At 44.5% G+C, this 23,490-nt stretch overlaps 4 protein-coding genes across 5 annotated transcripts; 2 read left to right on the plus strand and 2 right to left on the minus strand.

The window, feature by feature from the left end:
• Positions 1-863: 863 nt before the first annotated feature.
• On the plus strand, positions 864-2,150 carry LOC136429316 (uncharacterized). Its single transcript, XM_066419175.1, has 2 exons — positions 864-1,250; positions 1,480-2,150. The coding sequence occupies exon 2, from the start codon at positions 1,484-1,486 to the stop codon at positions 1,919-1,921; it is 438 nt and encodes a 145-aa protein (XP_066275272.1). The 5' UTR covers positions 864-1,250; positions 1,480-1,483; the 3' UTR covers positions 1,922-2,150.
• A 669-nt stretch (positions 2,151-2,819) lies between these two features.
• On the minus strand, positions 2,820-9,810 carry LOC136431005 (myosin regulatory light chain 12B-like). Of its 2 annotated transcripts, none has more exons than XM_066422184.1 (6): positions 9,697-9,810; positions 9,188-9,295; positions 6,443-6,518; positions 5,539-5,640; positions 5,291-5,366; positions 2,820-3,295 (listed from the first exon to the last, which is right to left on the minus strand). In XM_066422184.1, exons 1-6 carry the CDS (start codon positions 9,697-9,699, stop codon positions 3,154-3,156), a joined length of 507 nt encoding a protein of 168 aa, XP_066278281.1. In that variant the 5' UTR covers positions 9,700-9,810; the 3' UTR covers positions 2,820-3,153. The 2 variants fall into 2 exon arrangements, with proteins under 2 accessions (XP_066278281.1, XP_066278282.1); XM_066422185.1 differs by lacking the exon at positions 6,443-6,518 and adding an exon at positions 7,059-7,134 and having other exon boundaries at positions 2,948-3,295.
• A 2,156-nt stretch (positions 9,811-11,966) lies between these two features.
• Positions 11,967-15,558, minus strand: LOC136431004 (myosin regulatory light chain 12A-like). The gene is made up of 7 exons (XM_066422183.1): positions 15,442-15,558; positions 15,064-15,159; positions 13,950-14,025; positions 13,524-13,625; positions 13,220-13,298; positions 12,969-13,023; positions 11,967-12,650 (listed from the first exon to the last, which is right to left on the minus strand). The coding sequence occupies exons 1-7, from the start codon at positions 15,442-15,444 to the stop codon at positions 12,552-12,554; spliced, it is 510 nt and encodes a 169-aa protein (XP_066278280.1). The 5' UTR covers positions 15,445-15,558; the 3' UTR covers positions 11,967-12,551.
• Positions 15,559-17,464: 1,906 nt separating this feature from the next.
• Positions 17,465-23,422, plus strand: LOC136431007 (uncharacterized). Its single transcript, XM_066422186.1, has 2 exons — positions 17,465-17,604; positions 21,297-23,422. The coding sequence occupies exons 1-2, from the start codon at positions 17,529-17,531 to the stop codon at positions 22,919-22,921; spliced, it is 1,701 nt and encodes a 566-aa protein (XP_066278283.1). The 5' UTR covers positions 17,465-17,528; the 3' UTR covers positions 22,922-23,422.
• Positions 23,423-23,490: the final 68 nt, after the last annotated feature.

The following is a 23,490-nucleotide window of genomic DNA, read 5'->3' on the forward strand; positions in this document are numbered from 1 at the left end:
ATGAATGTTAGACATCTAGCTAGGTAATAAGATACGTCCAAAATAGTTACTCAAGCAACTGGATAAAATTCTGAAAACGGTCAGACGTAGTTGCAGACAGCATCCCCTATCTTTGATCATCTCTGGTTTATTGTTTATAAACATTTTGCTGGTATCGTGCAGCCAATGTTCTTTTCTCTTCCGCTTGTTTCAGCTGTAAACAAATGGTTTGAATTCACTCGACGTAATGCATCATCCTAGTTTTTTCTCTACCCATCTTCAATTGTCAGACACGAAACATAATCCGTCTTTACCCACTCTTTGTATTGTCATCATCTGAACAACGTACGCGTTCTTACGTAACATGTGCTGCCAGGTACGCTTAATTAGCGGAGATGGTATCCTCGTCCTAAAAACTTGTTTTGTAACTTATAATTACCAAAGGAGTTTGGTCTTTTCATACGTTTTGCTAAGCTATTTTCAGTTGTTGAGAAATGAAGCATTCTAGTTAGCACACTAAACGCCTCGGTTATGTATTATTGGTACCTACATATACACAAGACTACTTGACCAATGCATTCATACGATACATGCCTATTTGACTACTTAGATGAAATAAAACAGAAGTCAACAAGGTTGCAAAGACATGTATGTGCCGTGACAACAGGCTCGTTGATTTTACTCTGTCCATCGTAACTGATCCCACACGACTCGAGACTAATTTTTAATCCAATTTGGACGTCGGTAAATTAAACTAGGTGTTGATGTGCAAGAGGAACGGATAGGGTGGTCCCCTCTTCTTTAGTTTCATGATTTCATGCGCAGTAGGAACGTATCAATGTTCCACTTGAATAGTGAGTGAGCAAAAACGACAGGCATTTTAAAACGTATCATAAATCCTGTATTTGTTTTCCTTTTGTTGTGTATCTTGATACATAGGAAACACGACGCAAGAAATCATCTATTGTCCCGGCGAAAGTTCTGAAGTTCTGAAGGTTCTGGTTCTTTCAATTTACTTTTAGTAGATAGTCTCTGACAGACTTGTTGAAACTGTATATCTCTCGGAAACGTATAGCACACGGTGGTCATCTCCAGGGACGTGGGCGGTGTGAATGTGACGTAACTTAGGATACGTGCACAGCTTTTATAAGGAGAGGGACCGACAGTTCGCTCAGAACCTCTACCGGAGAAGCTCTATCCACAGCCTACTGCCATCTGCATATAAAACGCAAACCTTATATCGGTAGATCAGCAGCAGTTTACAAGAACAGGTTTGTGTTTTTCCCTTCCTTAGGTTAAGATTCGGGGAATTGTGTTTTATACTGTGAAAGAAACATATTCCGAAAGGTTAATACAGATTGCAATGTAAAAAAAAACTGGACATGTCCTTAGTACTGAAAGGCATTCACCTTGGTAGTAGAAGATAAGGGCATTTATAACTACTCTTGAGGTTTACTGCTTTCTCAGGATTGATTTGTTGTACCAATTTTTACATAACAGTGCAATGTCTCGGATGCTATCTGTGCTGTTAGCGGTCCTGGTGACCACGGCCGCGGCGGTCAACCGCCCGTCTCCCCACCGCCTGGATCGCCGCTCCTCCCCGTCCAAGGACGAGGCCCTCGAGCAGAAACGAGCCAACCTCCTAGCGCTCCTGGAAGACGACGACAACGACACTCGTGAGCCCTCTGACGTCCCAGTTCTCGGGGAGCGCCTCACAGAGGAGGAAGCCGAGGCCTTGGTGAAGTACCTACAGGAACCGACAGGAGGCTTTCGGCGACCAGTGCTTGATGCGTACAGGCCTGACGTGGAGCAGGTGGAGCGGGAGAAGAAGACCTCCCGGCTGCTGTCGTGGGCAGCTCAGATGCTCCGCATGATGACGACCAGAGGCGGGATTCACTTCCGCTTCGGGAAGAGGGATGGGGCCGAGGGAGAGGAACGTTAATCTTACAATTAGCATCTTCAGTTTGTTAAAGCTTGGCACGACGGGAAAAAGCTTTTTTTTTCTGATAGAGTTGGTGCTATATATTAGGAATGATAAAAATCATCACTTGCCAAGATGTGGCTTTAATCGAGAAAACGTTTGTCTGGATTGTACAATAGTATAATGATGTCCTTTGTTTAGATGGTTTCTACACAAAGAAGCTGTGACCAATAAAGTGACTGGAATGATAGTAAGCGATTCGCGTCGTTAATTTTCGATCGTTTGCGACTTGCTGTCTAGATGTGTTTGTGTGTGTTTGTGTGTGTGTGTGTGTGTGTGTGTGTGTGTGTATCTGTCTTTTTCTCTGCGTGAATGTGTATCAAAAGTTTGTGTGTATGGGGGGTGCTTGAGAGTGTATGAGTATAGGACAGCAAAGATAACTTAAAATTCTCTGCATAAGCCGAGGAAAATCACACACACATCTCAGACTTCATAATGGAATGATTCTGGGTACTTTTGTCTCATGTGACGAGTCTAGGATCGATGATATGACAGGCAAAAATCATACTCCAGGTAACATGTGGGTGACAACTCGGTGATACGTTACTTGTTGACGTTTTGCCATTTGATCCTAATGCCTCATCATGCCTGCTCTCAGTTTCATAGAGTATTCCGGCTTCTGTTTCACAACTGGTTTGAAGCAAACTTTTCGTGACTCAGACTTTACAGTACAAAGTGATAACAAATCTCCAGTGGGTCCATATTAACGGGTTTATTTGTCTCCCATGGTACCGTTCGCAGTCTAAACATGACGAGTAGGCGATGTGGTGTACAGCTGTAAATTACACCACTCTACTTCTGATCACCGTGTCATGCACGTATGTGTCGCTAGGGTGTAAGAAAACGACTACACTTCGGATATAACAAGAACCCACATCTTATCTGAAGGCGACGAATGCTAAAACACACAAAAATGTTTGGAATCAATCCCCTCGAAGTTGGGTACATTCTATACATGATTCTCCTGTCTGTAAGGACTCGGCTATATCTGCTGACGTGATATTCGTTTAATCATCAATCAACGACACAGAATCTGTTTGGTTGTTTGAACAATAATGTCTCAAAATGGCGATCCTTAGGACTGAAAATGAGTTGACGAGTGTAAAATTGGCATAAAACTCCCCACAAATTACAACAATTCTTCTCTTCCTTCCTGTTTCATACTCTATCCGCGGCTCCCTGTCACGAGCCCGTTACTCTCCTCCCTTCAGAATCCGGACGAACTCGTTGTACTTGATGTTGCCCTTGTCGTCCAAGGGCAGAACCTTCAGCGTCTCCGCTATCTCCTCCTTCGTGAACGGCTGCTCCCCGGCAGTCGAGACGAGGGTGATGAAGCTGCAGTAGTGACGGGAAGAGAAGTGGCCATGGATGTCTTGTTTTACAAAGATGTGACTATGCGCCTACCTTATGAGAATCTAGTTTAAAGTTACCGCTTAAGTTTGACAACTAGAATCAAAATGAAACCGTTGGTGTAACAGCATGGGAATAGGATTTTCATATGCTAAGTCTGCTTAGTACAATAACCCTCAACCTTCCCAGGATAGTTCTAAAGTGGTAACTAGACCAAAATAAACTACAAACGTTGGCATGAACAAGATTTCAAGGACGCAGAAGAACCTGTCCCCAATGGCCGAGGAATGGGAGGGCCGCTAGGGGGGGGGGGGGGGGCTGCATGCCCTTATACGTAGAGCGTAATGAGCCGTTTTAATTTTACGTAGAGCGTTGCCGACCACTCCAATTCAACGTAGAGCGTAATCTGCGTATTTTGCGTTGAACGTTATTGACCACTTTAATTCTACGTAATGCGTAGCAGTTACCCGGAATTTAGCGTAAAACGTACTTGATGAATTGTGCGTAAAGCGTTGTCAAACTTTTCTAACCTTGCTCTAAGTCACAAACGAGTGCGCAGTCTGTTTGTTTTGCTATCCCCCCCTTTTATACAATTGAACAATCCACCGAACTCGTTCCCAAAATCTTGTTTTTAGAAGTTTGACACTTTTGCTAGTGCGCAGAAGAGCCGCTTGGTTAAAAATGGAGACCGGCCTGGGGGGGGGGGGGGGTGCTCCTTAAGAGCAAGGGATTTAAGCCTGATGATGATGACAATGGTATTAGATAGCTAGCTGCAGACCAACATGTAGTAAGGGTGTTCAGTCAATGTATGAATTGAACCTTCTTCTAGAATAAAGTTGTTGATAGAAGTTATCATACAACATATGGGCCAATGGGCCATAAATGTAGTTCTCTTGCTGACTGGAAGGACCGCATTCTTTCCCCTCCCCTATTAATCCTGATCAAAGACCAGAACGCTCCTGAAACATCCTGACGTCCGCCCGTGTAGACAACTGCTGTTCCTTTTCAAAGGAGAGAAGTGGGTTCTGCGGTTTTTTGTTGTTCTTTCATTAATCGACGATGGACAGGATGAAAAGTTTTTCAAAGGTTTGATGCGGAAGAATTGTTGTCTCTTCTCGATTCCATAAGTTGCTAAAAAGGTTTAATAATTTGACAAGGGTTGGACAGATTTGTCATTTATAACCAAAGCTGTACTACAATGGCTCTCCACATGCTCTGATGTAAATCATATCGTATTGACGCAGGTATCAGGGTGACCCAAATACTGCAAAATATAGAAATGTTCACGGTGGTTTTATGTTCGCGGTTTTCGCGGTGACCTCTCAGCGCGAACTTAATATTCCCCCTAATTTTGACAATGTATACCATGTTTCAGGGTGTCAGGGTGTGTTTCGCCAAATGGCGTTTATATCGCTTGACCGATTTAGATTCAGACCCTGCTTCAATTGCATAAAAGTTTGTTTTTTCTCTAGCTACAGTTCTCTCCAGTAGCAGGACATGTTATAAGTCGAATAACGGCCCTCACAGTAGGCCATATATTTACGCTTTTTAAAGAACAAAGGATCTTGAAAGAAACTACTGAAACGATTTTATCTTTAGCTTCTTTCTATAAAGGTTGCTCTTGACCAACCAATTTCCACAAATCCCTTGCTCTTAAGGAGGTCCCCAGGTGCTCCCTTACCAGGCCTGCGGATTTTGCCACGCCGTATTTCAGACATGTCGTACTCCGTCCAAAGCACGTCGTAGTTGAAGAGAACTACATCGTACCTTTGTGTCACCACGACGTAGTACAGTTAGGCCGTATTTCAGTCCTGCATAATGCATTGGGAAGCTTAATAATTTAGCGTAGAGCGTAGAGAGGCGTCCTGAATTTAGCGTAATACGTTGTTGGCCGTCCGAATTTAGCTTAGGGCGTTGTCGGGACCCCCCCATACAGGCCTTCCTAGGGGCGCTGCTCGATCAGACTAAACCACTACTTACCCGTCTTTGTGTATCCCAGTTCCTGCTGCGTCTAAATTTTCAAACGCTTCTAACAGAACCTCCTCCTTGTCGGAACCTGTATGGCGGAAATCCGAGAGTGATTATGGTTTTCTAAAGTCGGAATCCTCGCCGGCAATCGTAGGGCCTTACTTTAAGCAACTCATGATATGAAAGCTTGCATTGTCCAACAATCGAGACGCTACTCATAAACACAAGAAAACAATACATGTTTTGAGTGGAGTAAATACCTTGAAGTTTGCCGCCGAAGAGGGTCATGAACATAGTGAAGTTGATGGGACCGGTGGCCTGTCCAATCATGGCGTCAAGATCCTTGTCAGAAACCGACTTCCCTACAAGGTAAGGGGGAGGGGGCACGATATGTGAGGACAGGGTGGTTTTATAGACGGTTCATGCAGGTGAAATTTCATTTGAAGTCATATTCTAGGCAGCTGCAGCCTTCTTCGCAGACCTAGGAGCGTTGGCGTTCATTGTTTGGGCGAGCGCTGCTTTGCGATTTTCAACATGGGCCAGGTTCTCTCTTCGAGGTCGGTTCTGAGCGCCCAGAAGCTTGTAGACGGACGTAAACGGGTATGAGAGCCCATGTTGCAAATCGCGAATCAGCTCTTCCCTCCAAAAACAAATGCCGACGCTCCTAGAGAGCTATATTCTAACCAGGAAGAAAAGTTAAGGGTGGTAAATGTAGGTTGAATTATTTCCCAAAGTATATCTCCCAGTTCGTTTTTTTTCTAACATGTCTAGTACATTTTTTGTTCTATGCCTATCATAGAGGTCTCCGTGTAATGTAGGTAGCTGAATGGTTTGCAGGAAATGAGCTGACGATAGTTAAGGAATCAAGCTTCAGCTGTTTCATATTTCATATTTCAGTGGCAAATAAGTAAGTAGTGACAGGTGTTGAATTGAAAAATTTTGAAATAGAAAACACAGAAGTTGAGCAAAAGGAGAAAATAAGATTGAAAGGAATATAGACACACAATATTTCCAAGCACTATATTGCGTCAGCGCAAACATACATCTGAAGGAAAAGATCGCATGGATTTGAAAAGAAGCTGTCATAGACAACACACAATAGTATGAGAAACGGAAGAAATAAAGGAATGGAGTAAAGAAAGAAAGAAGACAGCGCAGACTCACCGAGCCTCTCAAACACCACGACAAGGTCACTCTTTTCCAGGAAGCCATTGTGGTCGACGTCACAGAGCATAAAACACTGGGAACGGCAGGGGGACATAACAAACAGTCAACAGCAGACAACAGGTAAACAACGACACAGGTGACATATTGGGCGGTGTATCAAAAGCTCCTCTAGCGATCATCTGATGAAGTGCTCCACATGAAAGCTGCAATGGACAGATAGGTTGTACAAACAATGTGAAAGCCAGAAGAGGTGTGAGCATGTTGTTGTCATATTCTTATTCCCTGACTAGCATGTTGATTCAAAATCCATCACTCTGCTTTCTTCCTGTGCTTTCTCTACTGTTGACGCTTTATTGTAAACGTTATTTATCTATATTTGACTCCACATTGTATTGATCCAAGATAATGTCCTTATTCTATTTTCAGTCATTTTATGCTTGAACAAATAGCTTTTGAAGAGGAAGCTATTCCACTTTGAAAGAGAACGACAGAGTGCTGAGGTAGCGAGTAAAGGAAGGAAGGGAGGGCATTGCGTGAGGGTTTGCGTTGGACAGTGTAAGAGTCACACGACACGACGACAGTTTGGACGTGACGTCATCCCCCACATACTCACCCAGCGTTGTCCAAGTCGACTTCAGGTCGCTCTTCTCCACAACACCATTTTTGTTCGCGTCAATCAAAATAAAGGCCTGGGTTGGAGAGACATCTAGATATGAGCCGGAGAGATTTATATTCGAAGAGCGCTTCCATCCCTGCCGCCAGTGCCATGTGCTACATTTCTCGTCACGTCAGTTACAAGCAAACTGCTACTTTCAATGTAGACTCACATTTTTGTGCCAAGGGCGCATGATCGAGTCTTGCATTCCTTCCTTTTTGTATCATGGCCAAGTCACTATCAATAGAAACGCATTGACTGTGTGGTGTATCTCTGTCACTTTTGAGAAGTTACACTGTAACTAAATCACTTTCTCCCAACTACAACGTTAACAGTTGGGGTCAAACTGCCACAAATATTGAAATTTATAGTGAAAACAGGGAGATAGCGTTGTGTTGGATACATTCTCCAGGCTACAAAGGGTACTAGCTCAAGTTCACGCATGATCTGCGGAATGAATCATCCGACATGCTGTTGTACACAGTTCGTTTTAGAAGCAACATGTTAGTCGGGGTTCCCTGTCATGGCCTTTATATATTTCAGCTGCCGTATCTGCTCAACTGTCCACGGCCGTCAACAGACGCGTTGGAGTGCCTTCCTCTCAACGCATGTTATTCTTCACAAGGACCCGTGAAACGGTGACATCATCTTGTATGCACCCACCAACTGTATAAATTAAAGATATACATCAGCTATTTGACATTACGTTATAAAATATGACGACAGTTTTGAATTTTATCGCCAAGATCAAAATTGTTCAAAGAATGTAATGTGGTGAGCATATATGGCACATACAAGCACTGCGAACCAGAATTCTTTTGCGCAGGCTCTTTTATTTTCGAACAACTCGTTTTAAAACTTCTAGACAGAAGTACCAGTGTAAAGCTCAGGTCAAGAGCGCAGCAGTTAGACGGTGCTTCTGCCAGAGGAATTGTAGCAATGTACACATTGAGATAACATGAATAGTTACTTACGAATGTAATTTACTTGGTCGTACTTATGTCGTCTAAACACGATTGTCTGCACATCAAAATAACAGTTACTAGTACTCGTGATAGCTTTTGGCAACTGCTCTGTGAAGAAAGAGGCTGATAGACTTGTCGTCGAAGGAATTTTGTACATTTCTCACCCAAGGGTGAATTCTTCGCTTTGGATTCAAACAAATAAGGATGCGATTAACAGGTTCTTGATCTTGATTAAGTTCCTTTCCCAACATTTTTTTACTGTTACAGACTGAAATACCCTCCGTGGTTCAATTTTCCCATGCATACTGCTTGTATAACTGTAAGGCTGTGCACGGAGCTTATACCGTGGGAGATGAGCGGTATGGCTGCTCCACTGACTCTGTAGAAGGTCACTTATGAATAGACTGAAAGGGGCCAGTTAATACGCTAGAATTCAACTTAACCAGTAACTGCGCGCGCGCCCTTACTCCGGTCGTAAGCACGTAGAGGCGTAGCGCGAGTTCCACGGATGGTGTCCGCTGGAATGTGCGGTCGTGCGCTTTGTTTTGCAAACTTGTCAAACTTGCACCGTCGTCTGAAAAGTTCCACGTTTCTCTTACTCCGTTTGCTCTATTGATGGGCTAGCATTAGTCATCACATTAGTTTAATCCCAGCAGTACCGTTTGATAACTGGCGTATCTTATTACATGCACGAGAAGCGGCTCTTCGGATTCTTGTGACGCAAACTCTCACGTAGCCTTTACAGTATGATGCTTCAAAAATCAAATGTCCGGATACATACAATGTAGTGGACTAAATGTTTGTCTGATCATTTTGCGTGAAACCCCTGTGTCTGATGATTTTACAATTTTTGTTGGTGACATACAGCAGATTTTGGTTGGTAAATAAGTTGGTAAATAAGTACGCGTGCCCCAGTACACATATCATTAACAATCCATAACCCCTCCGGAATCTCCACTTTTTTGACAACATGTATTGATCGTTTATTCTAACTAGCTCCTCAGCTTACTGACGTGTTTTTTTAAGGACCAAAATCGATGCTTACAATCTACATGTACGTCCTACGCACTGCCCCCCCCCCCTCCCATCCCGAAGGATTTCGAAGTGCGCCGATGAACCTACCTCCTTGAATTCCTGGATCTGGCTTTGGTCGAAGTGAGCGAAGACGTTTGAGGTGGCACGAGCAGCGCGCTGCTTCGGTCCTGCCTTCTTCTTTGCCTTTCTGCTTGCCTGTTGAACACATTAGTATTATCTTTTAATTGTGATGGCTATGTATTCTACGTGGTTTAAAAGACATTCCGACAAGAGTGCCAATTGACAGGCGACACTAACATATCAAGAAATGCGGCGGCACTGCAGAAAGGTAGACTATATAGAGATGAACGGTAGCCTTTTCTTGTGAAGTTGATGTTGTTGAAATCTATCGATCTAATCGTTTGTGAAAGCCTTTCCACAGCACTGCCCCGTGAACATATGTTGTGTTTCATTATGTTTAACTGTGCGCTTTCTGAGCCAAAAAGTACGAAGCAGGCTTTAGGGCGGAGTTTAGAACAGGTCGACTTCGAAGCTAAAGGCGATGTTGTTTTCCCCTTTAGTTCCAATAACTTTGATCAGAAAGACTAAAAGCTTACCATTTTGCAGCGTCTCTCTCGTGCACAGCCTCACCGGTCCTCTTCAGCGGCAGGAAAACGCCAAGAATTTTCTGCTCCTAATCAAGCGGGGATGTTTGAGGAGAAATATCGAGCCCCCGCGCGATATAAATAGCCGCGGACGTCTTGGCAGGCGCGCCCGTATATGGAGAGGTGTGTCTGCCAACTTCGTGTTTCTGTTTTCCCCTGACACATAGCAAACTTTCCTGCCCCCAGAGATGGCCTTAATGTACAGATATGATTAATGCTGCGTTTGTGATGGCATGGCGAGGAACGAACCATCTCAGAATAGGGGGTCACTAGTGTCTGTCTGAATTTACATGATGTAGGGGCATTTCGCTGGCGTAGTGCTCTGGATATAGGCAGACATTTAGGCAGACCTGTATGTGTGCCTAGGATTTCCTTTCTCACATCTCCTCCCGGATCCCATTGGTATGATATTAAGAAGAAGGAGGTCAAACCTCTTGTCCCGTGGTTTGAGGATACTCGCTCACTAAGAAACTAGGAGCTCGTCTATTTCCACCACAAGTCATGTCCAAAATTACGCTACAATCAGGGATTTTAAAAGAGACAAAAACAATACGTCAGAATCTTCATTGTCGATTGCGGGCTTTTTGTTGGTGTAGTTCGAGACGACTGTAAAAGTTTCCAAACCCGACTGGCCACACATTTCCAGAGTTCATTAAGGATAAGTACACATCACACACAGCCAGTCCATCCGGCCATATCGATATCCATATAAGTTATCTTATACGTGTTTGAACACATAGCTTTGAAGAGTAAGCTATTCCTCTTCTGAAGACAAAGTGCTGAGGTAGCGACTAAAGGAAGGGGCATTGCGTGAGACATTCTGTCTTTGCATAAACTGTTCCCTAACTAAGCCTTGAAGAATGTCAAACTTTCCTTGACTATGTGACGTCAAAGATGCTGCTCTCCTTGAATGACCCATGTGGTCGTCAATCTTGCTTCAAACCCAAACCAATCCCTTCACTCCCAACATCGCAAAAATCGTAACTGCGGGTACTTTTTTTCACTGAAAATGCATATGCCATCACGGTGTCTTAAACTTGATTCCCATCAACTAGACTTATGTAAAATGGAACGAAAAATCTTATTAGTCATATGACATTTCATGTTTTAGGACTGTAGTATAAGTATTCTATTCACGAAAAATAGTCAGGTTTTAAGAAAATTGCAGATACGTCGACGTCGATTGGTAAGCAAGATTGTCTTTTTTTATTACTTAAAGGTTTGACGATAAAAGTCACGCCTTCTTAAGGCGAAATCCGAACAAAACTTCATGTGATCATGATTACTGTCAGTTGTGTTCAATGTCATCTTACTTTCAGTTCACTCCATTGGCCGACAATTTGTCTACAGGTCACAGTTTGGTTTCAAACTCAATAAGTGATAATGGTGCCTTTCCCGACCTATGGCTGTTCAGTTACATCCGTTGAGACCCGGTGGCCATTTAGCATAAACATTCTTGTTAAACAGGAGGAAGGGGAGGGGGGCATTGATGGCTAATCAATAACCTAAACAAGTAAGAGAAAACGCCCACGTATTTGTGTCCACCCTCTAGAACTGAGCTTAAGAACATTGACAAAGGGCATCAGTGTTCTGGTGGAATGGAGACCATCTCGCGAACATTCCATCAGGGATTGCGGGAGGTAACCTTACCCCTTAACCTTGTCAGACACATTCCGTATAGCCAAATGTCCTTTCCTTATATCTGAGCGACCTTCAGTGTCCTCAGTGAGAAGGTCTTAGTCAGCGAAATCCGTGTTTCTTATGCCCCCTGCTATTCAAGACGGAGGCCAACTTGCATGCCTGTAAGTGCAGCTGTCGGTTTTACTTACTTTTTCTTCTGTCTTGCGTTGATCATCTCTGAGAAAGGCCGTTTGGTGGTACTATGTACACGTTCCCCTCCGGAGCTCCACTGACATCGATGTCCAAGTGACCTCTGTTCAATTTTGCTTGTTTCGTAGGCTTCATGTGTTTTCCTAGCCACTCCATTAACTATGAATAAGCGAGCCTGGTTTATCACTACTGCTGGCTAAAAGTGATAATGGAATGATGCTCAGAATGGATACCTTCAAACTTGATTATTTGATAAATGAGTTGAATGTTTTCGTAACGAGAGCTGTGGTGAATGATGGTAGGGGGGTCGACTTGGCCTTATGTCTCCCTGACCACGCTATCATATCACTGTCATGCCAAACCTACTGAAGTGAAGTAAAGAGGCATTGTGAGTCCCTTAGTATCTTTATTCAAATAAACAGGACGGTCGTCTGTCCAAGGTCACTCACACGCCAAGGTCACACAGATATTCCACATGTAGTACAGGAAAACAGCTTCTACACTCGGCTTTTTCACTTAAAGAAAGAAATTAAATAAATGCCAAAGCTATTTCATTATAACTCTACAGTAAGGATAACGTTGTCTTGATATTCTTCATTTACATGATTGGGACACTGTGCACTTGAGAATCCGTCTATAAGACGCCTTCGCTAACGTTACATGTATTTCTAAACTCTTTGCTTTGTTGTCACAGAGTTGAATCATAAGAGAGCGGGGGACAAACAGTAACATGGGGACCATTCTTTACTTCATTTTTACAGTTTCGTGTAGAACTACGACAAAGCTTCTTATTACACATGAGGCTGCAGAAAGAGGTTTTAGGAATACTCGATGCCTGCCGTTGTTTGGTCTTCGTCGTGCTTCCTATCCTAGACGTCGGTGTTACACTTGGCACTTCAACGTGCTTTGGTTGTCGATCTAAGCAGTATCCACGAAACCCCTAGATGTAGCCTCGCCTCTCCAGATTCTCCCTTTCTTTAGTCTTCTACCTCCTTACCCTTGAGGACTGCAGTGAAGTCGCGGTAGTGGAACATCCCCTTGTGATCGACGTTCGCTATCTCCATCATGGCACTCAACTGGAAACCGGGGACAGAAAAAAAAAAACCTGATGTTCAACATGTGCATCTTACAGACACGGACCGCTTACATGATCGAGGAATGGGGTTTGGATAATAGGAAATGAAGAGTATAGCATGAACATGAACCTGTCAAAATAAAACAAAAGTGACTAAAGGTTCCACCAAGGGTATCTCTGTGATCCATACATTCCATTAACGACGTGTATACAGGCACAGATGAAATCAATATGTAGCTGGGCAGTTGGTGACAGTACAAACTGTTGTGACGTTCATCCTCTCCATTTCCGAGTTTGGAAAGACAAAATGGCGGCTTACCTCTTCAGCGTTCAGCTTGTCGCCGTACGGCGCCTTTGTCAGCAATTCTACCAAACTGTAACAGTTCAACAGAATGATAAATACACCTATTCAACTAGATAAAACGGACATACAGTCATCTTCAGTTCTAAGTCTTGTAATTTTTCTGGCATTGTATCAACTTCTTTACTGGTACCATACCTAACAGATGAATATGTAATATGATTTTGCGATACGAAGATATTTACACGACTTCAGTGCTGAATACTTACGCTGCCTTCTTGATCTTTCCCGTTTTGTTTGGGTCGAAGAACTCGAATGCTTTGTTGATGTCGTCTTCTGGATCCGTACCTGACGAAGACGATATGACAAGTCAAGTTGTTTCTTTTTTTAACAATATGTCTGCCAAGAACAGTTAGACGTCATTAATACGTTTAAGGGCATTTCAGGAGGGATTATAAGAGGATATAAACTTTGGATACTTTCAAAGCATTCACTCGCCATCTTTAGACATTCATGTATCTAAGTCACTTCGCGAGTCCATTTCTCTAGAAACAATTCTGGACCGGCCCTTACCTCCCAGTTTGTTGGCGAAAAGAGACAGAAAGGCGGTGAAGTTCATCTGTGCGGGGGACTCCTTGATCATACTTTCCACCAACTTGTCGTTGGGCTGCTTGCCTGTGACAACAGCAACATCAAAATCAGTAAAGTTCAGGTAGAAATGCTGCTGATTTCTCATGTAATGTACCATTTACTTTCAGTGTCACACTGCACACTGTAGACATTGCCAACATCAACTTCAAATATACTCATAAGAACAGTACAAACTTTTGGGAAAAAAAACAGTGCTCCAGTAAGGATCAATATCTATCGTAGGCAAACTTGTGTTCTATGATTATTGACTGAGGTCTACCTTTTAACTGTCTTTTCTTGAGATGACCACAGCAACCAAAAGAACCATGGTTGGTCAGATTGAGGAATTGGAACGAGTGTCGTGCTTACCTAGTGACGCAAACATGTCCTTCAAGTCGTCGTTCCCGATGAATCCGTCCCTGTCTTGGTCTATTAGGAAGAAAGCCTGTCAATGAAAAAGAACATTTTTATTATCAATGGCTTCGTATGTTGGTGCAGAAATTACATTTTTGACGCATTTCAATCATGTGTCTGCTACGCTATATGATGTTACAGACCATATTGTGCTTCACTGTTTACAACTGTGCTGATTTAAAAACATTAAAAACAATAACGTTACTGAGAATGGAGTTTCGTCTGACATCATGGGTGCTCTTATTTATTGGGTTATAGAGTATATATGAAAAGATGGTTTGCTTTCAAGTATCCAAGTTGCGAACAATAACATTTCCATTATTTCAGCAGAGAGAACCCCCTAAAGACGAGGAATGGAATCTTCCACTCCAATTCCTGACATACTTCAGATTGTGGCTTATGCCAACATTTACCTAAGCCCGTGGGATAAAATGTTCCAACTCAGCGGTTGCCAAATAGGTAACTAGGATATCGATGTCGTGTGCCTCCAATTAGGATATTTGCATGGGAGATTACCAGTAAGCCTTCTCTCTTCTGGTATATCTACAACAAATACAAGGAATGGAAAATAGTCTTATATGTTACTTTCCTTTTGGCCATTTTTGCCAGTTGAAATGAGTTTAAACAGTTTGAATCAATAACCATCATTATTATCATCGCATTTTCAAGGCATCTGGCTTGCCCCTTCAACAGAATTGTTGATTTCCAAGGGGGTCCAGAGAACATAGGACAATTGGCGATCTATGCAAAAGAACAAGGCCGATATCGATATCGTCAGTCCTCAATCTAAAACGGCCCAATCCTGCCCCTCCCCCTTCCACAAACCACTCCATCATTTATTAAAGTAACGTTGACTAAAAACTCTACATGTAAGTTTCATCTCCAGACATCGACTATCACGCCTTGAGGTAGAATTATGGCCCCTCTCTAGCTTTGTAATTAGAGTGGAGTGCATGGCAAGAAGTCACCCCGATGCTGGAAAAGCTAGACTCCCCGGGTGCAAACCCCTCCCAATCTATTCCCGTATTGTACAGCATCATGGTAGCGTTACACTTGGGCGGTTTCTTACCTCTTTCATCTCCTGAATCGCCCCTTTGTCGAACATGGCGAAGATGTTGGTACTCTTCCTGCCATACTTTCTCTTTCCTGCTGTCTTCTTACGCGGCTTTCATAAGGGAAGACAAGAAGAAAACGTTTTAGGCTTAGAAAAATATATTCAAAGAAGTGGCTCAGTGCATGGCAAGGTTCCATGAAATGAAAAGCAATCAGCTTACAATATAAAATACATGTTGTATTTAAGACGCCGACTCTCAACCGCACGAGTCAAAATGTGCACAAACATCTAAACTCAATTTTCTTGTGCTAATGCTTTTAGGAAATTCGTAACTTACAGCCCCACAGAAAGACATAACATGTCTCGAAAATACGACGACAAACGTCGACTTACCATATTGCTGTAATTTTCGGCGAGGTTCTACGACAAAAGACCCGGCAAGAAGAGACGCTCTCAACCAAGACGACAGATACTCGGGACGGGGTCCCCTTGCCAAGTAATTAGTGTTAAATACTTGAGAAGAGTGAAATAATTTGCTTTCGTCTATTTATGGTATCCCGCGGGGCCCCGTGCCTCCTTCCCGCCTTTTTTGGTTGAGTGCGGTGAAGCCTTCACCAGGTCGAAGTCGGCCAAGAATTCTCCTGTCATTTGCTCGTAGTCACCGACATATAAGACTCGTGTCCGAATATTTCTCCCTACTGGTCGGTTGCGAGGTTACTGGAAGTATACCATGGATGCTGGAATTACTTCATTTCTGGAAACTGAGCGAAAGTAACAGACAAGACTAGTTTATTTGCTGGTTTGTGACTGAAGGCAAGACTTCTGTATTTGGTCACAAGTGTTTGAGTGTGTGCGTACGCAGGCGCTTGTCTGTGTGGAGATCTTGGATATTTATAGCGATGGAAAGGAAAGCACTTTCGGTATTGTTAGAAACTGGCGATTTCGATCTGAAGCAGACTGATAATTTTTCAATTTAACGGAATGATCAGAAGATTCGAAAGATATGGAATATTTGCAACGTCTTGATAATGAATCAAATGCAAATAGACATTCTAGCTAACGGGGCCGGGAGTGACGCTGTTGAGCCGACTCTCGCCTGACCCTTGGACAGGGAACTAGGCCTAGGGGATGGTCCGTTTCAACATTAGAGGGTTATTGCTTTGGTTTAACTAATTTTGACCAGTGTTTTCAACTCCACGTGCAAAGGGAGGTTGGAACATAAAGGGGTGTAACTCAATAAATATCGTCTTTTAGAATTGAAGATGAAATATTTCTCAATCTAGTTCAGCTCAATGGACGTCCGTGAAGAGAGTTTTATGGTCTTATATATATATAACGATTTTCACCCCCCCCCCCCCCCCAATCTTATATGATAGATCGATGAAATTAGGATCCTTCTCTACCCGCTGCCGTACATGCACGTCCAGGCTGGGTAGTACAAACGCCTCCTAGCGGCTGCGGCCGCAGCGCACACGGCATACAGGAACTTCTTATCATTGCAGAGCCATGGTTCCTGCCCCCACATGCAAAACACGGATGTGTAGTACCGGCTTTACAAGTTTATAGTTCACATGTTTATGTATCGGTTACATTAAACAAATGTAGTGTGACCCACTAAACTTCATTGTCGCAAACTTAATGACCACGTCGTAACGAGCTAAAGACAGGCAGAACATCAATAAGGCTGTTCCTTTGCCTAAGTAACGTTACACGAGCTATAAATCCGGCAAAACATGCAATTACACACAAAAACTTCTGCGGTCTGTTGACTTGCCCTTTGAGTCAGGATGCATGATTCAGGGTCACATGTGCATACCTGCGGGTGCCAAAAGTTAGTCATTTCCTCCGGGAAGCCCGCAGTGAACTACAACTTGGGTAAGTCACCTGTCTGTCATGTGAACAAAGGTTTGCCTTCCAATACTAGTACTGAACTCACACTGATTGTTTAGGCATCTCCATTCCTACAGACGACTCCTGTTTAGACGAACCGTTGACCTATACAACTATACTCCTTTACCACAAGAACATACTTGTTTATCATAAAGCAAACTGAATTCAACCCATGCCGTGCTCATTTTGTTTCTGTATCTCATGATATAGCCGGTATATAGCGCTTTGTCGTAACACACAGCCAGCTCAGTTCTTTCTGACAAGGCACATGACCCAGCTGGGTCGATCGTCATTCCTCTCTAATATTTACAGTACGCACGTACTGTATGTACCTACGGTGTGTTAGCAGACTCTGCCATTCTGACAGGTGTACAGGGGGCGCTGAGAAGTAACACATTTATACTGTATAGTCCACACAGACGCCTGCAAAAAGCTGGAATAATGTAGCATGTCAACGAGCCAATAAAACTTAGGTAAACCGAATGATCAGACACATAAGCGAATTTAAGAGAACTTCCATCTCAGTAAATTTTTCGATCTACCCACCCCCGCACCCAAAAGGGGAAGGCTTCATGGGCTGCATGTGACATATGACAACACTACTATCACCACACTTTGTACCCAGGTGCCGCCCTGTTAACAGCTGCCCTATCTTCGGAGGAAAAGGTACGTAGATAACTTGCGGTACGCAGCATAAGGTTGACTATGTATCCTGAGTCCGCCTGAATTTAGTAAGCTATTCTTGTTTACATTCTAAACTTTACTACTTCAGCGACAACGGCCCTTGTGATCCCCATTTCCTTTCTTTCCTGGTCTTGGCAGTAAAGTGAATGGTAGCTGCAACTGTAAGCTCACAGGAAGGAAGATACATTGTACAGCACGTTGTGGCGTACGCTGTATAATGGCATAAAGGCTATGCTATGTTGAGTTTCTGTATTTACGCACGAAGCCAGGGCACATGTTACTGGCTTTCTGCCGAGGCGTTCGCAGCCTTGTTTATCAGAGATCCATGTCGCTACATGTTTACAGATGGATTACTTATGAAATGCTCTCTACATATTCTCATTGAACCAGTTACCAAGTCATTTAACTTATTTCTTTTTCGGGTTATTTATACTTTTTCGATATTGACCTTGAAAGTGATTTTATTGAGGTTTTCCTGACCAAACAAGTACATTTTGGCCTCCTGTGCTCCGGAAATACATCCAAATGACCTGAAATTTGCTATGGGGTTTACATTGAACAAATATTCAAAGAATCCCATTCGCACTTTCAGCATACAACACGTCGAAATACGATTTTAGAGGGTATTTTAGGGGAGGAGATCGGCTATTTTCCTCATATGGGGTCACTGACCTTTAGGTCACATCTTTATTCATCTGGCCAGGTGGACTATTTCGGTCAGCCAATGAGAGAGCGCGGATTTATCAAGCTAAACCTGATTGGTTGAAATAGTCAATTTAATTACGGGCACTTCTCTAACAGGTGCAGACACAACTTCACTACTCCCTGGCTCCCATCCTTGTGTTGTTATTGTTGTGTCCTACTGAAGTTAAGTGCAATTGAGAAGGTTCAAAACTTTTCTGGTGGTATTTTTCAACACACACGGTGTTTTTCTTATTTTAACACTGCATGGAAACAAAGATTTCCCCAAGTTTGCAAGCTTGGACACTATGGTGAAATCTGACATTTCCTCGCTATGTACACGAATTTTCTACCCCTGTGTCACCAAGATTAGACACCAGTGCGCACAATAGTGCACACAAAGTGTCCAAAGTTTCCCACCTTAGGAAACATCCCGTATCGGCACGTTGACAATAACATTAACAATAACAATAGAGGGTTGTGAAGTGCGCGAAAATTTACCTTGAGCAAGGAGGCCCTTGCTTTGAGTAATTGTTTAAAGTTTTTGGCTAAAAATGACGTAAACCTAAGAATTTTCAACCTCCTTGTGTAAACCCCTGTTACATGTCTCCACTATCGGGCCGCGGGGAAGTCTTAAGGCCCTGTCACACTTGTGCGTATAGCATGAGCGTGTGAGTTGCGTGTTAACATTTTTGTCATACGCTGACGTGCGCCCAACACGCACCTAATGCGTTTCTCAATCGTCTTGTGATAGTTTTAGGCACGCAGGCACACACAAGGCACGGCCCAGCACGCCTGATAGTTTTGAAACTACCCAAAACTTTCGTGCGAACGCTGGGACGCAGCTCAGACGTTGTAAGAACGCAGTTCACACGTCCGACATCGGTCGAGTAAGGTACGAGCGCGCTTTGTGTTTGCGTTCCAATCGCCGTAATACGCTTCTCTTGCGGCACGATCTCTGCGCAGCGACCACATCGCGCACTTGCAGCGCAGATACAACGCATGATGATCGACCGTACAGCGAATAAGAATATACGTCACGAATTAGTGTCGTTCGTCCTGCGATCGGGCAGCGCATTGCACTTACCAGTAGCGTCTGACAGATAGCTAACGGATATCGTTCACATAGCGTGCTCGACGAACATCCGTGGTCCATTCCACCAAAGCCTTTTCTACCTCAGCATCTAGGGAGTAGCTGGTCTTCTTTGCTCGTGGCTTTTGGGGGGTAGCAGACGAGGCCTGAGTTGATGGTGACCCGGAGGTCTGCTCCTTCTCACCACCCTCGTTTGCAGGTTGGTGACCAGGGGAGTGAGACTGGACAGCTTCGCCTGATGGGGCCGGGGGACTGTCTTCAGTACCATGGCCAACACAACCATCACGGTCACCTACAGCATCAGGGGTGTTAGACGCCTCAACGGGTGGTCCAAAATCAGACGAGCCAAGGCCACGGCCACGGCTAGCGCGGGTGGAAGAGCCACGTTTCAGCCGGCGCCCTATGTTGTTCTTGTAGTCGAGTCTGAACTTGTAATAAAAGGAAAAGCAGGTAGCAGCTGTCGTTTCACCACATCTCAAACCTGGGGTACGCTCGTAATTCGATTAGCAGTCGTCGGAAGTGCGCCAGGCATGCGGCCGGCAGTCGCTGTGGGCATTCGGAATGCGCTCATTTCTACTTCCTAAAATTACCATCCATTGGAATATAACTCCCCCCCCCTGGGGTTTAGGACTCCTTTAAAGTGATGTCTGTGAACTACGAGTAATATTGTTAATTGTACATTGTCTGTAGATTCGCAGAGACTAACCGGATGTGTCAATATCACTCGTTTCCCCTGAGGCAATCTTTTTATCCAAGTGCGCTGGCCATGTTACAATGCTACGTATTATAAGGACAGTGGGTTGTTATCCACTGTGTCTAGGGCATGGTATTGGAAAGTGGACCACAACCCACTCCTTCCACCGCCCTTTACCTTGCCGTCAGGTACCCATTTCTACACCTGGGTGGAGTGAAGAAAGTCGTGTAAAGTGCCTTTACTAAGGATACAGCATCATGGGATTCGAACCCATGACCTCTGGACCCAATCCCTAACCGTTACACCAACACGACGCCATTAATAATCCTACGCAAGGGGCCAGTTCTGGCCTGTGCACGTACTACTACTACTACTACTACTACTACTATTCGTTGTAAACCCCAAACTCGGACTATACTGTGATGGTTGGGCGAAGGGCGGTCCCCTCCCCCATATACCTCACATACCATGGCAGAGACAAAAATAAAGCGTCCTGCCTTGCTGTGCCACCAGGCACGAGATGAGGGAAAGTAGAAGAAAATTAGAATGTTTGGGCAGTCTAAACAACGACTTATTATATGTGACTCATCACATGTTGATCTATACACACCAACACCCAATGAGATTCTGATGCCGTCAGTTGTACTTTAACCCTGTACAGCTTATGTTCAGATCACATGTGTTCAGAACTTCAGATCAAAGTACTACAGGTAAAGATAAGTTAAAAACAGGAGCGTAACACAGTCCGATGAACGATCGTTTATATGTCGTAAAATTGCAGTATGAATATCAATACATGTACAAACAAAACAACACATCATTTCTAAGCGACATTCTGCTTGCATATTCTTAAAATCAAAACGATTTTCCTCCACTGTTCACTGCTGAATCACGATGACCTTACCCACAGGTGACCCAATTTTTCGCACAGGGAGGTACAAGGATTGTATCGTAAGGATGTTGGACTTTGGCACTCTGGCGGTCGACGTTATTTGGTCGATGACTTTTGCATCCCCAGTCAATAAGATCTTTTCTGAGTATTTTTGTTCTGATGCTCAGAAAAGACGGTTGTTGGTCTTCTTTTATGTTTATCTACTAGTAATTTGTTTCTCTATACAACTGCCATTGCTGATGGACCTTGCGTTTCCCTCATAGTTCAACCGAAAACACCTGTCCTAACGTACCACATTATTTCCCGTCCTGCAGGTCACCTGTCCCCGAACTGCCCGACTAGCAGACCTGTGTGGGTCCGCCGTGCTAGATGCATTGCTGGGAGTGGGACACATTCAGTGCCATCGCCATTGCTGAGAGCCGTGGAGCATATCGCGCCCTCAGGTAACACGCCGCTAAACTGCAGCTTGCAGTCCAAATCTGATCTCAACACCATGTCCTCTACAATGGGGAGGGTACTTGGTACCCTCGTCTGGCCCTTCGAGGCCATATGTTTCATGCTGATGCACCTGTACGACGTCAGCATGTACAAACCTATCCAGACGATCACCGCTCCCGTCGTTAGGCTCATCCCGCGTACCCTGAATATCGGCGGGAAGAAGCGCGTGGTCTTCTCGGCAAACATCGTCACCTGGTCCCGAACGATCCTCGTCATCCCCATCGCCGTCTGTCTGAAGATCGGACAACCGACAGCGGCGTTCTGGCTGGTCATCCTACACGACTATCTGGACCACGTGGACGGAATCGTGGCGCGGGTGCACCGTACTATGTACGGTCCCGTCGACGACCCAATCCTCGGTGGCTTCATGGACGCCTTCTGCGACAAGATCGTCAACTGCCTCGCCCTCTGGAGCATCCTTCTCGTCACCGACTACCGCGGCATGACCGTACTGCAGTCCTCGGTGCTGATCACCTCCTGTGCCGTAGTCATCTTGTACGAGTTTACGATCGGTATAGTCAGAGTGCAGGACTACTTTCGCGCCTTCTATTCGCGAGAGTTCGGGAAAGCCAACCCCCACGGGTCGAAGTCCTCGGCAGACAGCACCAAGGCCGCGATGGAAGGTAAGACGAAGGAGAAGCTGGAATCCCTGGGAATCGCCTTCCTGTGTCTCGCCCAAGACGTGGAGGTGCCCATGGACCACTGGGGCGGTGCTGCAGGTGTGGTCTGCCTGGTCCTCTGCATCCGCCTGGCCCACGCCAGTCTGGACAGGAAGCTAAAGGCACGCCGGCTTCTGGAGAAGAACGACCGCCACGACGGAAAAGGCGGCAAACTCAAGAGGATCGAGTCTGCACCCCCGGGAGAAATGGAAAGGATAGAAACTCTCCACAACTACAATCTGCGGTCGAGAGGTTCTCAAGCTCCACTCGAAAACGACAGAAATCACGAAGACCACATCCAAGGCAACCTCGAGCTCGATCCCGTCGATCCAGTTGACTCCGTGTTCACCGTCGGCTGTTTCGACCTATTCCACAAAGGGCACGAGAATCTGCTTCAGCGCATGCGGAAGATGGGTCGCAAGTTGGTGGTGGGAGTCCACGACAGCGCCAGCATCTACAAGAACAAGAGGCGCATGCCCATAGAAAGCACGGAGACCCGCATGCGCAACGTCAAGGTGTACGCTGACGTCGTGTTCTGCATCGCGTCCGCCGACCCCACCGACTACATTGAGTGCATCGTCGACAAGAAGGCGGGCGAAACCGCCATGTACGTCCGCGGAGACGACTGGCCCTCCTTCCCAGGAATGGAAGCGGTGGAAAGGTTGATGCCCATACGACTGCTGCCCTACACTCCTGGCGTCAGTTCCACCCAACTCCGCAAGAGGGTGTCCGTGTGCGCAGCAGATGCTGTGGAAGACAACCATCGCGACATCTTTTATTGAATGACTGACTGACTGAATTATCTATCACCCTGTTCGATAACAGAATGTGATTTCAAAGTCAACCAACGGATGAATTTTACGATTTTTTTACAAAATGGCAAGATTCTTTCATGTCCAGCTTTGACACACTGTTGTTCAGCATTACTGGCTAACTGAATGAGTTATCAGCTATTTCATTGGGTCTTTAATGACTTTCAAATAAACTATGGACATTTTTATTCTATCTGTATGTTTGGAGCAGCCTGATAATCAACATGGTCAAAATGTGATACAAACCTTAATTTCTCACTTCAGTCCGGAACTGTCAACGTCATCTTAACAACGCTGTTTACTCATAATTCAGGAACACGTTTCCGAAAGCCTTTTCCGACAAATTTTCAATAGGAGGTCTTATTGCCCAAAGCAATGAGCAATGGTGAAGTTATACTTGTTACATCAAGAAAAATATCAATGTTGTATTATGGAAAATAAAACACACTACCAGCTATTAAAAGTACCCTACTTCCGCATCACTCACTTTCTTCCTCGCTGAGTCTTCAGCTTAATTACATTAATTACTATACATCATA

Source organism: Branchiostoma lanceolatum, chromosome 3 (genome assembly GCF_035083965.1).
Source record: "Branchiostoma lanceolatum isolate klBraLanc5 chromosome 3, klBraLanc5.hap2, whole genome shotgun sequence".
In the NCBI taxonomy this organism is placed as follows: domain Eukaryota; kingdom Metazoa; phylum Chordata; class Leptocardii; order Amphioxiformes; family Branchiostomatidae; genus Branchiostoma; species Branchiostoma lanceolatum.

Bases quoted from the DNA above. Each gene is read 5' to 3' on its own strand.
- LOC136431004 (XM_066422183.1), bottom strand. The intron at 13,299-13,523 runs GTAAGGGCCGGT...CGTCTTCGTCAG, and splicing joins TTTCGCCAACAAACTGGGAG to GTACGGATCCAGAAGACGAC. The intron at 12,651-12,968 runs GTAAGCCGCCAT...CCCGGTTTCCAG, and splicing joins ACAAGCTGAACGCTGAAGAG to TTGAGTGCCATGATGGAGAT.
- LOC136429316 (XM_066419175.1), top strand. From the start codon at position 1,484: ATGTCTCGGATGCTATCTGTGCTGTTAGCGGTCCTGGTGACCACGGCC.
- LOC136431007 (XM_066422186.1), top strand. From the start codon at position 17,529: ATGACAACACTACTATCACCACACTTTGTACCCAGGTGCCGCCCTGTT. The intron at 17,605-21,296 runs GTACGTAGATAA...CCCGTCCTGCAG, and splicing joins CCCTATCTTCGGAGGAAAAG to GTCACCTGTCCCCGAACTGC.
- LOC136431005 (XM_066422184.1), bottom strand. The intron at 6,519-9,187 runs GTAGGTTCATCG...TGCCGTTCCCAG, and splicing joins AGATCCAGGAATTCAAGGAG to TGTTTTATGCTCTGTGACGT. The intron at 3,296-5,290 runs GTAAGTAGTGGT...TCACTACTGCAG, and splicing joins ACTGGGATACACAAAGACGG to CTTCATCACCCTCGTCTCGA.